Source organism: Artemia franciscana, chromosome 14, assembly GCF_032884065.1.
Source record: "Artemia franciscana chromosome 14, ASM3288406v1, whole genome shotgun sequence".
Classification (NCBI taxonomy): Eukaryota; Metazoa; Arthropoda; class Branchiopoda; order Anostraca; family Artemiidae; genus Artemia; species Artemia franciscana.
The window spans coordinates 17,505,298-17,523,386 of NC_088876.1; the positions used below are offsets into that span (position 1 = coordinate 17,505,298).

Here is an 18,089-nt window from a genome sequence, read left to right on the forward strand (position 1 = left end):
AATGCTGTCTTGACAGTGCCTCTACTATCAACTTGTCTAATCCAACGTGAAAGAAAAATTGAAATTTCACTTCCCCACGGTTTCTGTTCTTTCACTCGGAGAAATCGCAACTTCCATTCTCAGTCACATTCTCAGACTGCAAAATTGTAGCAAGCATATTTCCGAGAAAACCCAATCAATATTCCCTCCCCGTGTAGTCTGATAAGTACTTTTTTTTTAGGTGAAAGCATGCATCAAAGTGACACTGGTCAGCTTCAGCATGTTAGTGGGTGGCTTCCACTTAAAGCCTGGTTGCTGTCTTCTCTATTATGTGATCTGCGTATGCCAATTTTTCCCTTTTTATCATATTCTGTGTAGACTGCACCATTTCACAGAGCACGCTTTTATCCTCCCTCGGTTTTGGAGGCTGCAGTCAAACTTGTTGAGTCCACAGCAAAATGATGGTTTTTTTTTTAATTTATCTATAGTGGTTGGTATACAACCTGAATAAGTTTGACTTGTTTTTGAAGTTTGGAGGCAAATACTTCTTCTTCCTAGAAGAAAGATAGAAGCGGGATCTAAGGAATATATGTCTTTTATCGACTTCCTTCCACGTTTATATACATCCTCGGGTATCTTATTTGTAGAGTTTGAGTTCTTGTCTTTTTCTTGAGAAAACCTAATTCATTGTTCTTAACTACATTTCTTACAGTAAAGTCCCCAAGATATAGGGTTGTACCAACAATTTTTAGACAAACTTTCTTCTTATTTCCATTATTGTAGGGCATATAGTTTCTGACAGTGTTCTTTCTTCCTCTTTCCTCTTTCAGAATTTGCTCTGAAACAGGTTCACAATGAGAGTGAGCATTCAACCAATCTTTATATTGAGTTTTATTGCCGAGCCTCCAATATAAAGAAAAGATTCTTTTTCTTTGTCCGTCTGAGAAGGTTTTCGAAAACTTACCGATTTTTCTGAAAGATAAGGTTTTGTCTGATTTCTCTTGCTCTAGTTTCATCTGCAAATTTCGTCATTTCCCTTTCATACTCTTTTAGTTTTACCTTGGCAAGGTAACTTTTAGTTTACCTTGTGAACACATCATTATATTCACAGCGCATTCCTGAAATTTTACAAAAGAAAAGATACAAATCCCTCACCATAGAAACGCATCTCACACAGACTCGGCAAATTATATTTTTATCTCAACTTTATCAGTCTCCAGAATTTTTTTAAAATATAAATGAGAAACCACAGCTATACCAACTTGAATCAGGATTTAGAATCTAAAGACTTCTTCAACAGCCAACAATTTGTGCTTACGACTTACTCCAGACCGAAGACACCCGGACTTTCCTACATTTATGTACAGTCAATTTTTAAAAATCTTCTCTGAAAAAACGGTTTTAAACCCAAGAGTCAAGAGTCACATTGAAAACAAAGACATTCAAACGTAAAGTAATTAATTCATTTTAATAACAGCTTCAATTCAAAATCAATAGAAACTACTATCGATGAATAAATAAGACCCAAAAAAGATATTCAAATAAATAATTGAATCAAAACAAAGATAACAGACACTGCTACATATTTATAAATGAATCTTAACAAAAATATTAAATGAGTAGATAATTGAATGTTAATGCTAACAAAATTTACCGCAAACACGAATCGGGCTACCACCCTCTAAACCATCCAAAGGCTAGAGCGTCATTTGTGGTTTATTGAAAACGACTTGTTTTCTGATCAGTGCGTTTCTTGTCTATTTTATAATCAACAAAAAAATGAAAATAATAATTTAACAAGGGCCAATAAAGAGCGGTGGTTTCCCCTCTATCTTTAACCCTTTAAGTTGCTTGAGTGTCACTATTATTTTATTAAAAACGGTATATGTTTTGAACGTTTTTATTCGTAAAACATTAGCAAAAAAGGGGAAAAAATCATCTAATTAATCAAAATTCCTGCAAAGAACTAAGGAAAGTATTTCGATTGTTAAATATATAATGAAATTAACCCCTGAATGCAGCTGCAATTTTTTACTTTTAATTTCTTAGCTATAAAAGATAAAATGTTTAAATGTAACGTATTTTCAGCAAGTCACAAACCACGCTCTGGTCTTTAGAGCGGTAACTCTATTCCTATGGGGGAGGAGGAGAGCATCTTATGGGGCATAGTACCCTGACTACACTTCAAATTGATGGAAACAATTGTTTTATTTGAATAAAAAGCGCGTTCGATGCTCCTTTTAACAGTATCCCAAATGGCACAGCGATTATCACCCAGTACACCTCATTGAATAATTCTCTTGGGATATTTGTACATTCATGTTCATAGGTTACCCTCAACTAAACGAGGGTAGGTTTCTGTACGTGGACTTTATCCTTTAGTTATCCCCGTAAAAAGAAGCCTAGATGAACGTGAAGGGTATTGGACAGAACCTCTTCCTCTAATCCACCTGTTTGGTGGGATTCCATTAAAAAAAGATTTAGTATTTCCATGGTAGTGTGGAGATCCCTTATGTTTCTGTAAATAAAACTCGTTCCGTTCAAAGTCCTCGCTAACACTTGGCATGACCGACTGTGTTAGTAATTTCAAGTATTTAGGACTAGTCACAGTAGGGTCAAAAAATAAATGTGCAATCAACCTTCGTGAAAATAAGCCACATCACACTATAACTTCTGGTAAACCAACATGGTGATCGACCATATCATGTAAATCCTCAGGTCCCCACTAGATGCGATTCTGTCTGTTAATTGAACCCTTCAATTTGAATACTGCCTTGTCACTAAGCACAATCTTTATGGGAAAGTATGCTTGTGGGAAAGCGTTACATCCTTCCAAATACCACTCGCAATACTGTACTCTTCGGTCTGGATTCGATCTTTACTCATAGTCATTAAGAAAAAGGACTAATCTTGGAATACAACTTCTCCATTGACAATGTTTGATGATACGATTGACAAATGATCTTGAAATGCCTACTTCACGACAAGCTTGCCACGATGACTTTTTTTTTACTTCTTTTAAGTGTTTACCGTAATGTTTCTTCTTTTGTGGGGCTGGTCGATGCGCGTAGTCTCCTGGAATGGTTCTTATGGATGTCCTGATCAGTTCCATAAGCTTCAAACTTATCTCTAATTCGAAAGATGGTGACTCGTGTTGGTGGTTCTTTGTTACTCCCTACTAAATTATCTTTGTGCTTCTATTGTATTTTCACACTTTCAGTAGCATTTTAGAATAAATTCTCTTTCTTCAAAGTTAAGTCAAAATCTGGCTGCCATCACTCGGTTCTATGAGTTCAGTCTAAAAAGAAAAAAAATGAGTTATCAGCTGCTTAAACGTGTATACACATTTGAAATAATTAACGAATTAAATGCTAATATATATATATATATATATATATATATATATTTAACAATTAATATGTATTAACATATACGTTTTGGCATGAATTGAAGTATTTCTCGCTGTTTATTCTTCACAGAATCATATATTCTATAGGAGTTGTATTCCCTTGGGATTCGTTGTGATTCTTGTTTTGATTCTCTTCTAAGTGCATATTTTGTCAGCGATTTGATGTAATCCTCGCTGTCACTTGTCTTCTAATAGCATGACATAACCGCATCATGACATGACATTTCGCATGACGTCATATATATCAAAAAAAGTTCTTTTCCAGGTTTTCCTCAGTACTTATGTTTTTACTTTAATTACGCTGTTATATAATTCACTATCAACGAGGTATGTTCCATTGCATATACCCTTAGAGTTGTCTAAATTACACATTAGCATCATTATCGCGTTTTTTTTTAATTTTAAGTCACAGGGTAAAAAATTAGCAATTTTATTTGAATTACGAAGTTCTGGCGTGAATTCAATGCCTCCTTTCTATTATCTTTCACAGACGCTAAAATAACACGTTTCTTCATTCCCTTGTAATTTCAGTATGTCATCTAGCCGCAGATTTCTTTGTACAGCATCATTAGCTTTGACATGTGTCCATGCCTTTTGCTTTGGCTGATCAGATTTATTCAACGCCTTGTATAATTTCCCATGGTGTCATTTATACATTATAGTAATAATCGAGTTATTCTTTAGTAGTGATTGCATAATTATCGTCCCATTATTTAGTTTTAAACCAAATTCAATGTTCGAGTTTGCAATTCAATGTTATTGGTTTTTGTTTCTTGTTCCATGTATTCTCTTGGGATTCGTTGTGATTTTCAAAGTTGCTTCTCTTCTAAGCACAGATTTCGATAACAATTCGATGTGATAATTGCAGTATATTATTTTCCAACCGTAGATTTCGTTCATTTTCGTGGATCTTTACATAAGATGTTTTTCCATACCTTTTGCTTTAGCCGTCTAGATTCATGCATAACCTCGTATAATTTATTAAGACGTCATAGATACAAAAAAAATCTTTTTCAGTTCCCGAATTCCCTTCCGGATTCCCTTTGTAGTACTTCCAACTCCACTCCCCGATCATCTCTATTTCTCTTCAACAAAATAGAGACATCCTCATCCCCCTTAAGCTCTTTTCTTTTTCCATGATTTGGAGCTAATGAACAGGACTCACCCAGAATATTATCACCCAGAATAATTCAAATTGTGTCTCTGTCTACACTTCTGTTTTCTCTTCTAATTTTTCTGTTTTTTTTATTAAGTTAAATTAAACAAATCAATATCAAATGGGAATTAGACTCGAGTGTCTGCTATAGCAGACTGGCTTTTTAAATTGTTCCTTTGTTTCGTAGATCTTTTCTCTCTTTTAGTTTTCTTTACTTTTCCTGAGGAAGTAAATAAATTGTCACTGGATGGGAATGAATACCTGTGATAGTTTTTTTTTCATATATTGACTCTAATTTCCCAAACTTTTATGGGAAAAGCACACATTCTCAACTTAGTTTCAATATTGTGTGGTATACTAAGCGCCTCATTCTGGTCCCTACTTATCGATGTCTCATTTTGGTATGAGGTTAACCTCATACCAAAATGAGGTTAATATTTTGATGTTCAACCTTTTTTAGGAGGGTAAATGGAAAACCATGATTTTCAGAGGCATTTTCATTTGGAACTCGAATATAACGTGTCTCCTTTTCTAGACAGGATGGTCGGCTATTTTCGTCTCTCCAGCTCTCGTATGGAATGCCACTATCCCCAACTGTCACAGATGTTGCCTGTAGGGATGTGAGATTCCAGATGTCACCAAAGTTTCCCTTCCAGAACACCTAATGCGGGAGTAGGCACTACTTGTACTGTTTTCTTTGGACAGCACCATATTTCTTTGCAATTACTATTCTAACCCAAACTGAAGATCTCTGTTGTACTGATGAGATTACTCCGTACAGACCACTACAAAAATCAATGAACATTTCTGCTCACTGTCCATTTAATTTTCAGACATTTTGTACGGTTCGGTGAACGTATCAATTTTTTCGTTATTATGAGCTCTAGCCCTAGCTATTATTTTGTAGGTTTTCTGAACATTTCTGTTGGGGATTTTTGGGGAAAACACACTAAGGAGCTACATTGATAACAAGTAGCTTCAATTTTATTTACTGAAATATTTTTTTCTTTTTCGGTGAATTGGTATCCACTCCTGGTACTACCTTCTAGTTTTTCTTGTTGAATTTGATACAGTTTTCCTAATTTCAACATAATGGTCTACTAACCTTCCTATTTGTACGCTTGTCTCGGATTGTTTTTCCTTTAGACATAGTCTTAATAGCTTGTTGTATTATACGGCATTTGTTCCATTACATTTTCATTCAGTGGCCAAAGGTTTACCGTACGCAGTAATTCTATTACCAACGGATGATGTTACTCCGGGGAGTTTCTTCCTGCGACTTATTCCAACTTTCACCTTCCATCTTCGTAGACCGTTTTTTTGTGCCTTTGCTATTCTTTCTGCCTCCTCTTTTCGTTCCCTAGTATCTTTCTCTTCTTTCGAAACTTGCCTATTTTGCCGTATTTCTTTTCGTTCTGACTGTTTCTTCCAGGCTGAGTAATTCATAAGTTGCGTAAAATCACTGATGTTATATTTTCACAACAGCCCCCACCCCCCTCCAAATGAATCCTGAGCTTATACTTACGTGACTATTTGGGCGATCTGGATTAAAAGTTCCATTAGTCAGCCTCACTTGGTTTTTCGAATCTCTGTGCTGTCGATATCATTGTCTAGCATACAGCCTACAACCCTCGGGCGTATCGCCTTGATTCTGCATTGCATGTGTTGGATGCAACTAACTAGCTCTTTGCGTATCTTTATCTCTCTCTGATGGGATCTCCATATACACAGGTCTAAAAATTTTCCATGTATTTAAGCTCAGTTCAGAGTATGCTATTCCCTACATTTCAACATCTAGCCAGTTTTCATCCCAATTTGGAATTTCCCGTTCCCAGGAACAATTCTTTTTTTGAATTTTGAGGTTCAAATTTCCAGCTATCTGACTATTTGGGCGGTTTGGAAGTCAGCCTCACTTGGTTTTTTGAATCTCTGTGCTGTCGATATCATTGTCTAGCATATACAGCCTACAGCCCTCAGGCGGATCACCTTGATTCTGCCTTGCATTTGTTGGATGCAACTAACTAGCTCTTTGCGTATCTTTATCTATCTCTAATGGGGCTCCATGTAGACAGGTCTCAAAAATTTCCACGTATTTAAGCTCAGTGAAGAGTATGCTATTCCCTATATTTCAACATCTAGCCAGTTTTCATCTCAGTTTGGAATGTCGCGTTCACAGGAACAACTTTTTGAATTTTGAGGTTTATTTGCTTCCAGCCATCTGATTCTATTGGACATTTAGTCATCCGTTAACTTGATGGGAATTTATTTTCTTCATACCAATCAGTCATCTTACAAGCTGACTCAAAAAGCGTCTCGTCAACTGAGGTTTGAGGTTTATTTGCTTCCAGCTATCTGATTCTATTGGACATCTAGTCATCCGTTAACTTGATAGGAATCTATCTTCTGCATACCAATCAGTTATCTTACAAGCTGACTCAAAAAGCGTCTCGTCAACTGGCGCTACGTAACTGGCGCTGGCACGACGCTATGTCAACCTTTTCACTACCGTTTTTGAAGATGTTTAGAATAAATGTAAATCTCAGTTAGATTTGTCTTTTGTGAGTATTGAGAGAAGTGAATTTCCGTTGAGACTATCGTTATTCTATTGCATCTATGTTCGACTTGCAAAACTCTTCGATTCTTTCCTTGGGGTCAGTCCATAGTTTCCTGGTTCTTCCAGTTCCTCTCTCCTCTCATAGAGCTCGAGTTTGTTACTCTTGTGAGTACTTCCAACATAAACCTTAATTTTCAACTGATATTGCCTTTTTACGGGAATATCAATATTAAAGCAGCAAATCCCAATAAATTTGTTTCATAAAAGGCTCATAAACATGTTATAGATCTCCTATACTCGAGTACTTAGGGTCTTCTATAGGAGATAAGCATGCATAATTAATTAGGGGGCAACTATAATCTTTCTTAATTAATTGTTGGGACTATGAATACACTGGGCAAAACGACCCTGTTTCCTAAAATTCAGAATCTGCGGTTCAGATACTAATTCCTTCTTCCACGCAGTAGGTTCTGCTTAAATAACAAAAACTTTTAGATCCAAACTGACATTTTACATCAAAAAACATGCTTCCTTCTTTCTGTTACAAGCTACAGCAGCTTCTAAATAATTTGCCAACAATAATCTTCAACTCTGAATATTATACTTAATACAGTGCTCAATTTACTTATATAAATGGATAATGATCCTTGAAAATATATTGCTTTGTATGTCTTTTCTTTTTATTTTATAGCATTTATCTTCCTTCATTCCTTTATTTTATAAGGAAATTTCATTCCTTTAGACTGAAAAACATGCTAATTTCTAAATTCCCCACAAAACTTTCTTTCTGTGATTAACTCTCATTATTCATCGCTTCCATTTTTTCAGATTTCATGGGTAGAGGATCCTTGTAGGCTATGCCGATAAATACTCCTAACTATGACTTTTTTACTGTCGTAATTATCTTAACAAGCTACTGCTAGATCTAGGCCAGGTCCCCGAACTCTCCCCCTCAAATTTGTATTGACACTAAAATTTCTTTCTGCATAACTGGTTTCTTAGAAGCGAATCTTTCGATTTGTTACTTAGACATTGGCATTTACCTTTCAGTATATAGTCCAGAAGCGATACTGAGATAAGCATTTTCACAAGCGGGGTCATAAGGTGATGGAACATGAAACAAATTAAACGTGGCAGTAACTCCTATGGCTCCATCGATCTAGAATTAAACATATGTTATGATTTCTTTGCTCATTGAACTTTTGGAACGAAAAACAATATACACAACAACAAGTGCATGTACTGATGAAAAAAGTAAACTTTGAATTTAAAGTTATTAAAACAATTAACGAGACTTTACGATTAATTGAGATTTGAATTAACAAAACATCTGTAATATATATTTGTATATATCTTAACAAGGGATTAGAACAATTCAAAAACCTTAAAAAAGAAAACCAAAAGTTCGAAGCTTAGTTGATATTGTTGTTAAAAATCGGACTTGCTTTAATAATGAAATATCTTTGAAAAGATCTCTGTATGAAAAGACAGCAAATTGTCTGTGGTTAGAAGACAAGCAACAATGAGAATCATATATAGAAGCCTGCCGCTCCCCGTTTATGGAGAAGTTTATATTAAATTGCTTAAAGAGGAAAAAACTGGCAATTGCAAAAATATTTGCATATATTTTGACAAGGGATTGCAACAATTCAAAAACCTTAAAAAAGAAAAACAAGTTTGATTAATTATATCATTCCCCTCCAACCAAAAGAGTGAATGCATCTTTATTAGGGGGGTTCACAGTGCCTGAGCAATAGTTTTAATGTTTTAATTCACACTAGAAAAATACATGACAATTCAAAAAAGAAAATTTTTTTTTTTAGATAAAATCCACTCGCTATGTGATAAAGCTTACAGGTTTGAACGTAACCAGTTATATAATATCAGTTACAAGGCCCAAAAAGGGATAAATTGTAATTATTACAAATGATGATACGATATTTTGACAAGGGATTAAAACAATTCAAAAACCTTTAAAAAACAACAGTTTCAAGCTTAGTACATATAGTTGTTAGAAATCGGACTAGCTTCAACAATGAAAAATATTTTTGAGAAGACAACCATATAAATAGACATTAAGTTGCGTAATGAGCAAAAAACTGGTAACTACAAACATATATGTATACGTTTTAACAAGGGATTACAACGATTTAAAGACCTTAAAAAAGATAACCTTTTTGAACGCAACCAGTTGTATAATGTCAGTAGGAAGGCCAAAAACAAAATTACAATTATTATAAGTGATGATTCTCTATTTTGACAAGGGATTACAACAATTCAAAACCTTAAAAAGAATACCACAAGTTTGGAGCTTAATACATATCGTTGTTAGAAATCAGACTAGCTTCAATGATTAAATATATTTGAACAGACATTGGTATGAAAAGACATTTGATTGCGTAAAGAGCAAAAAAATTGGTGATTGCAAAATATTTGTATATATTTTAACAAGGGATTACAATTATTCAAAAACCTTAAAAAGAAAATCACGAGTTTGAAGCTTTGTAGAAATCTATTCTATAAAATGTAGTTTCCGTCTGTCCGTTACACTATCTTTATCGTTACGATGTCTGTCTGTCACTAAGAATGACATCAATACATAAAAAAAATTAACTAAAAAAAAATTAAAAAGAAACTCAGAGATCGAATCACGCTGCAGGAATGCATTGCAGGGCCGACGCAGGGACCTTAGTAGTCAAGAAGCGTCGTTAATTCTTAAATAAAAATAATAATAATAAAAAGAAACTAAAAAATAAAAACTAAAAAAGAAAAAAAACAAAAAAAAACAAAAAAGGAAAAAACTAAAATATTACGTCAAAAAAAAATAAAAAAGGAAAAAAAGCTGTAATAAAAGACAAGCCGAGTTAAAACGAACCAAACAAATTGAAAATTATAGCGATGATAATTGAGTTTTGGATTTTGGCATGGTTAAGGTCATCAATGACTAATATACTTTTGAAAATCAAAAACCTGGAATAGATAAATTGTTGGAAGAAAAAGATGTTTTTCTCCTACCACCTGGACAATTAGAAGAAAAAAGGTCCGGTCATATGTCTTTCATAATGACAAAAGACAAACCGAGGAAAAAGTTAAAGGCCCAATAGAAAAACGTAATTTTACAAAGATACTACTTCTAATTTAAGGTCTATTTGGACGTATTACATCAAAAAAGGCTGAAGTTGTCTGCGTTAGAAGACAAGTGACAAAGAGAATCCATATATAGAAGCTTGCCATGTGCCGAGTGCCGGAGCTACATATATGTAGGCTATATATATATTTGAACGTTATAACATCAAGAAAAAGCTGAAGTTGTCTGCGTTAGAAGACAAGTGACAATGAGTGGCAATGATATAGAAGCCTACCACGTGCCGAGTGCCAGGGCAATATATACGCATTTTTTGCATGCTATAAATTTCAAGTGAAAATGGGCTAGCTTAACCTTAATAAATTAAAGCTCTTAAATATTTGGAATTTAATTGAAGCTAAGTAAACTCTTATTTTCCACATTAGAAGGGAGCTAACTTTTAAGATAAAGAGATAAAGTCTTTTTCGCTCCATATAAAGGATCCGTCAATTTCCGGTTAAATGAGCCCCTAATGAAGTTTTTTGTAATGGCTATGAAGTGGTCTGGAAACGGAAAAATAATAAATAACGCATGAAACATATTCTTTAGTAAATCAAAGCACGGGTGTTGATCACGAATTTAAGAAAAGACAGTGAGCAGAGTGTGACAGTGACAGTGACACAAAAGACAGTGACAGTGAGACAGTGAAAAGAGATGTGTTAATACATTTCTACATGTTGTGAACTTCAGGGATAATTAGACTAGCTTAATTTAATAAATTAGAGCCCATACAACCTATCTAAGATAATCGAAGCTGAGCATATCCTGATTTTTAACGAACAAGAGTGGCTAATTTTAAGGTAAAGTAATAATGGACACTTTGAAAAAAAAAACTGTTCAAAAATAAAACAAAGTTTGCTTACAGTAATAATTTGATTGCAAGTGGCTCCAGCAGAGAAGTTTTCTGGAAAATTTGGTGACATGTAAACAAAACCATCATTTTCTTCAATTAGCATACATGAAATAGGTAATGATGTAGGATTTGGCGTAGGATTAGGATTAGGAGTTGCCTATGTAAAATAAATAACAGTCTTAATGATCCTCTGAAATAAAAACCAGATAATTTTTGATTTGGAAATATAATCTCACTTGTCTGACTGAAAGAGCAGGAACACACTCCTGGGTTTCGGCTGAATTTTGCGTTACATCAAAAAGAAAATATCCCTCTTCCTAGACTTAGAAGCTTCATGGACCAAGGTGCTTCGCTTTACTTGGTAGCTAAGGCATTTAGCTTACAATTTCTCTTCTAATTTTTATTTATTATGATTATTAATTATTATTAAGCATGTTTTACATGAGGTACTGATTCAACCCTTTTTACCATGATGAACGAAATTTGAAAAAAGAGGTAGGCCTATTCTACGCAAACACAAAATAAAAAACAATGAAGATAATATTCTACGGATAGTTGTTTATTTATATTTCTTTTTATGGCGTAATGTCTAGCTACATGTCAGACACTTAATGTGATTAAATAAAAAAAAACAAGTTTTTTTAACTGAAAGTAAGGAGCGACATTAAAACTTAAAACGAGCAGAAATTACCCCGTATATGAAAGGGGCTAATCCCTCCTCAACGCCCCGCTTTTTAAGCTAAAGTTTAACTCTTTCTCTCAACTCTACTTTTTAAAACAGTAACAACTCAAAACTGTTTTTAAACACTGTTTGCTGTTTAAAAACAGTAAAGAATACAAAATTCCACATTTTTGTAGATAGGAGCTTGGAACTTGTACAGTAGGGTTCTCTGATACGCTGAATTTGATGGTGTGATTTTCGTTAAGATTCTATAACTTTTAAGGGGGTTTTTCCTCCTATTTTCTAAAATAGGGTAAATTTTCTCAGGTTCGTAACTTTTGATGGGTAGGATTAAACTTGGTGAAACTTACATATTTAAAATCAGCATTAAAATGCGATTCTTTTGATGTAACTATTGGTATCAAAATTCTGTCTTTTGGTGTTTTGGTTACTATTGAGCCAGGTCGCTCCTTACTACAGTTCGTTACCACGAACTGTTTGACTAAATCGAAAAAACTACTAGAAGCATTATAATCAGCGCTTCAATATTGTATTAAATATGGACCAAATCTTAAAAGATAAGCATTTGTACCTTTTTCCAGAAATAGTTATAGGCCAAATTTGATATTTCCTTAGATAGAATAAAAGAGTACTTTTTTGTTATAAACTGTTCATATTCGTCCCCTTCCCTTCGATCTTGACATCTAAATGATTGAAAATGCTTGGTTTATTAATCTAATAAATGGTGAAAGGTGACACTGACTCTATATAAGCTCCTCAAACCTTACCTTGCTTTCAGCATCCCTAACTTGAATTAAATAGAATTATTTTCCAAACAAAAGTAAACAACGACATTAAAATTTGGAACGAAAAAAAATGTCTTGTATAGACCTCAAAGTCCCAAACTTTACGCTAAGGTTTTACTAGCTTTCTACTGAAAGCATCTTTGATTGTAACAAACATCAAAAGCTGGTAATCGCAAGCGTTTTACTCACCAATTGAATTTCAAAGAATTTGAACAAAAAAAAATTGTAGATTAAAGTAAATGCACATAAATAATGGATTTTAATCTTATAACATTGTGAAAAACCGATTATTTGCTTTTATGTAATGTATTAATACCATACCCAGGGTTATCGTGAAACGAAAGCAAATGCCACCACAAACCCTCCATATTAAATTAAAATTTCCCTTCTAAAAAATGATACTTCGAGAAACAGAGCTAATATGGTGCTTTGAATAGTACTACTACTAACAGCTCGCCACAACACCAAGCTATCTGAGGAAAGCACAGCTGTGCAGTGTTCACACTCCTCCTTCACTCTGATCTATCCAAAGCTCTCCTATATAAAACCTCCCAAAAAAGTTCCAGTTCCCTCTAATATTCTCTTGCGACTTCTCCTGCCCCATTTTAGAACTACCTGCTTTTTCTTTGGCCCAAAATCAATGGCCTCAAAAGGACAGTCTTTTTTAGTCCGACATCCTTCAGCCGTAAAAGGAGTCCTAGCCATCTCAACTTTTTTCTTGTTTAGCCATAGAAAGTAGGATAGAACCACTTTTTTCGTACAGCTTACTGTTCGAAATAAGGTTAGTCAATTGATTACCCAAAATGGGTATGCAAAACTATTCCTCTGGAAAATATCTGACAAACGCTCCTCCGGCTTCCGAAGCAAACACGTTTCAGAACCATATTTGATCTATGTCATTACTATCTATGTCGTTATTCTAGGTTCCAATATTCTAATCTTGGTTCGCAGACCTGTCTTCCTATTCTTCGTAACTATTAGCTGTTACCCTAGACCATAGCGATTCTACAATTAACATCTCCACTGCTTCTACCATCTTTGCTAATAATGCTACCCAGATAAATGAAGCTATCCGCTCGATAGATCTTCTCGTTACTAAACATAATCTCTTCACCTTTGTTTATTATTGGTCTAAGCGACATTGTCTTCTTAACATTAATCTTCAGACCTATTTTTGCATTTGGAACGCTCAAAACCTTCAAGAACTCATTCATTTTGCGAATTTTTATCTAGAATACTGAAATCATCTGCATAATCTAATTGTAAACGAGTTTTACCACCCTATTTAATTCCATTCTTTCCCATATCGTTTGCCATACTAAATGAATTAAGGAATAACAAGGCCCCTGGTGGTGATGGTATGGTACATGAAGTTTTTAAATATGGGGATTTAGTTAGAGATTAATAAGGTGGGAAGTTAGAGATAAATTAGTGAAGATTATGAATAGGATTTTTGAAAAAGTGCAAGTACTAAAGATCAAGCAGTGTTCTTCAAGCTCGTCAAAAGCACCTCTATAAAAAGTTTGAAAATGTGGGCCAAACAAAGTTTTTTTATGCCTAAGGTATCCCTCTATATAGGGATGCGCAGGCCTCCGCCCTAATTTCTGATACACAAATGATGGTTTTACTCGATAAAGCGTCTACAATAACGGTAAATATTTTTACAGACTGCATGCATGTTTTGGACTGAGTAGGCCTATTGTCCCTCGCACCAGTATGCTCGGTTTAAACTACATGAATGCTCTTTCAACTGTTTTCCAATGACTCGAAAACATGTCGGCCCTGTTCGAGCCAAAATCGTTGTTTTGCAGGACACAATCCTCCAAACCAATACTTTGCTACGCCATGATAATTAAGAACAGTTTCATTCCAGTGAGACCTCTTTCGATAGTCCATGGCTATTGGTTAGATACGGTCAGCCCCGGGAACAAAAAGCATGCACGCATGCGTGACCATCCTTTTCTGGTAATATAAGAAATGCATTAAATTTTTAGATAGTAGCTCTTGGGTGTTCATACATGTTGAGTATTATCGCATAAATTTCGCTAAGATTATATCTCTTTCAGCGGTTATTTATCCGTTTTTCTAAAATTATATAAATTTGCATAGGCCTATGTTAAAAGTTTTGATTAAAAATATAAAATTAATAGATTTTCCTTATTTAGAATCATTATAAACAGTATATTCTGTTGATGCACATATTCCAATCTAACTTCGGTTTTTAGAGTTTTGGTTTCTGTGAGAAGGGTAACGACTCTTTAACTAAGATTTTTTACAACGAACTTTTTATCCAGGCCTTTCTCAATTGCGAGGAAGGCTTAAAACGCGCATCCGCCACTTCTGCCTCTCCGTCCTAAATCCCCTCTTTTATATCCAAGATAATAACTATGCTTCAAACATACATGAATGATAATCATTCCTGAAGTGCATCCATTAAGACAACGCTCAGGGAGAGGAGAGACAGGGTACAAAACAAAAAAAAAACTTTTTTTAGAGTTATCATTTCTGGTTTCAAAGGAAATATCTTTGAACAAATGTTGCTTAAGGACATCTAATTTGGGAGCTTTTCAATAATTCTAAACAGACTGGTCATCTCAAAATTTTCACTGGATTTCATATTATCTTTCTTTAGGCCGAATTGTAGCTTTACGCCATAAAATGACAGAAATCCTGCTTTGCTGATCTCTGACCACTGGTTTGATCGTGTTCGCTACTTTAAATGAACATTATAACTTCTCACTTTTATTCCAATTAGCTATTACTCGTGTTATATGATCAGCCCTTCGAAAAAGAAGGGAAAAAACAAAGAAACAAATAGACACTCATCCGTGACCATCCTTCTCGAATAATTTCGTATTTTTATAGGTAGGGACTATAATTTTTATATCAAGGTTCTTTTATTTGCTGAATGTGACAAAGTAATTTTCGTGAAGATTAACACCCTTCTTGGGAGGTATAATCGTTCTGTCCTAATATTAGGCAAATTTCTCAAGTTCAAAACTTTTGACGGGTGATTACACCCACCCCCAAAAAAATCATTCGGCTTATAAAACGATAACGAAAGTGCCTTTTGATGCGTTTTTATGTTTTTTTTTGTACTCTCCTCCTTCCGAAAAAAATCCCCTCCGAACATAAATCTGGATACGCATTTCTCATAATAACCAAGAAATAGATATAGCATTGGACAATGAGCTCTTTGAATGCGTGTTAGTTTTTGCTTTACCTCAGAGGTAATGTGCGTAGTTTCAGGTGGTCTTGTAGTAGTAACGACAGTTTGTCCAGGATCACTAGTAGTAGTTCCAACAATTTGAGTTGTACTTCCAGGAACATTAGTAGACTCTGCATCAACGTACAAAAGAACGTCACTTATATATGAGGTTAAATCATCTGTTGCTCCTCGGCCTTGGATACATATCTAAAGAACAAAATATAAATGATTATTGGTTAACTTTGCCTTTTTCTAATATCTTGTTTGTAATTTAGCTTCGCTAGAATCTCATGGTTCGGAAAAGGTTTCGGTTACACAGCCTGAGGCAACAGCTAGGTCTTAGGGTTCAGACCATCTATTCAAAAACGAGTTACCAAACTAATTTGAGATCAGTCAAAACGGGCATTTCTTTGTTAAAAAAAAAAAAAAAAAAAAAAAAAAAAAAAAAAAAAAAAAAAAAAAAAAAAAAAAAAAAAAAAAAAAAAAAACGAACTTCTCTTTTTCTTAAAAGTTAATACTACCGTATTATCTATTAGAGCTAAATTTTACTAAGGTATGCAAAAAAGCTGTTGATTGGCAGAAATAACTGGATAATTTTCAATAATTACATTTTCATCTTCTCATACAAACATCATAATTATATTTCTAGCAAATATTACTACTTGACGGGATGTATAATTATTTTAAAAAACAAGGTAACAACAAGGGTAGTGACCATAAAAGCATAAAATCTTTGCCTTTTATTCACGAAACTCTGAATTTTGTTCCAGGGAGAAATAAACTGGCCTTAAAAATAAAAAAATCTTTGAAGTTTCTAAAAGAGGTGGAATTCCGCAATTATACTCATAATTTCTATTGTAGATTGATTAGTACACTGCTTTCACTGTTTTTCTTGGAACACTGTATGCTTAAAGTGAAAAAAAAAATCATTTTACGCCGTTCTCGACCGTTTTGGCTTCTCGGCTTAAAGACCCTTCCTCTTTTTTTTTTAAAGACATCTGGAAGACCAGTTCAAACGTGACCGTTCCCCTCTTGTACAGAAATGTGGCATATAGATTGTGGTGTTCAGTTAAATGTGAACAATGCTTCTCAATAAAAAAGACAAGTGATGATTATCAAGCCAATGTGTCATCTATTGGATACAACGATTTACAAGTTATATGTGTGCTGCGTATTGCCCTGTTAGTTTTTCCCATTAGATTGATGAGATTCCTTATTATTAAGAAGATTTGAAAAAACTTAATGCACAGAAAATTAAGGTATATCATTTACGCCAAGCACAACAGCCTAAAAATGTAAGTGACTTTTGAACTTACCTTTCTACTTTCCCCACCAGCACTTGTTATCTTTGCGATTGAAGAATACCAGCTATGCAATGAACCTGATTCTGATAAGCTTCCTTGTTCCAAGTGCATATCGTTCCATGGATCATAGAGCTGAGCTTTAATACTCGTGCTACCACCCTCGTCATATCTTCTTGCAACTACAGTCATATCTTTGCCCGAGGCGAACACTCCTTTACTATGAAGATGGGCCACAGGCTCTTCGAGGGGAGTTGTAGATGGTCTTGGGTTAACTAGTCCTTGCTCTCCGCCCAGGTCATATCTGTATGTCCAGTACGCTCCTGTGACGTTAGGACGAAAGTTTTCAAACACACCAAAATCTTGGCTAAAATCTTCGGTGAATATTACTGATCTTGTGGAAATATTTCCCAATATGGCTAAAAAGACACATAAAAAGTACATTGTTTTCAACAAAGCCAAATACATCACTTGAAATTCCACTTCAAGACTAAACTAAGCTAAAAATAGATTAACAAAACAATGAATTTTATCTCTGTTTTAGATCTTTACTGGTTTATCAGTAGAATATGCACTAGGAACTAGTTCGTTTGGCTTAAATCTAAGTCTTATCTGTCTACAGAGCAGTTTCATGTATTAATTTTACAGTTCTAAACTAATTTTTTTTTTTCGCCTTTTCATCCCAAAGAAGAGAATTAATGCAGAAAAAAATCGATTCGTGGGGTGTCTGTTTAATTCAATATATATATATATATATATATATATATATATATATATATATATATATATATATATATATATATATATATATATATATCATAACGCTTTGGTTCTATGAACGAAAAAATAGAAACAGAGAACCAAAATAGGCAAATATCAAAACACATCGAAATACAGAAAAGCCACAATAAATAATAGAGCATTATTGTAAGAGATAAAAATCATATTCAGCTTCCTAAAACAAGGAGAGGAAGTAAACACCTTTGAATCAGAGGAGAAGACAATACAGTCTCTTGAAAAGAAGCAACTTAAAAGACG

The 18,089-nt window shown here is 34.3% G+C and overlaps 1 protein-coding gene and 1 long non-coding RNA gene across 2 annotated transcripts in view; one reads left to right on the top strand and one right to left on the bottom strand.

Moving 5' to 3' along the window:
- The window catches only part of LOC136035412 (uncharacterized), a 45,856-nt gene extending 35,296 nt beyond the window's left edge, over positions 1-10,560 (top strand). The window contains exon 4 of the long non-coding RNA XR_010619415.1: positions 10,242-10,560. This is a non-coding gene — a long non-coding RNA (uncharacterized LOC136035412). The remainder of the gene's footprint in view (positions 1-10,241) is intronic.
- On the bottom strand, positions 1,056-17,680 carry LOC136035408 (uncharacterized). Its single transcript, XM_065717197.1, has 5 exons — positions 17,067-17,680; positions 15,766-15,957; positions 11,086-11,232; positions 8,142-8,257; positions 1,056-3,277 (listed from the first exon to the last, which is right to left on the bottom strand). Exons 1-5 carry the CDS (start codon positions 17,517-17,519, stop codon positions 3,265-3,267), a joined length of 921 nt encoding a protein of 306 aa, XP_065573269.1. The 5' UTR covers positions 17,520-17,680; the 3' UTR covers positions 1,056-3,264.
- Between the last annotated feature and the right edge of the window lie 409 nt (positions 17,681-18,089).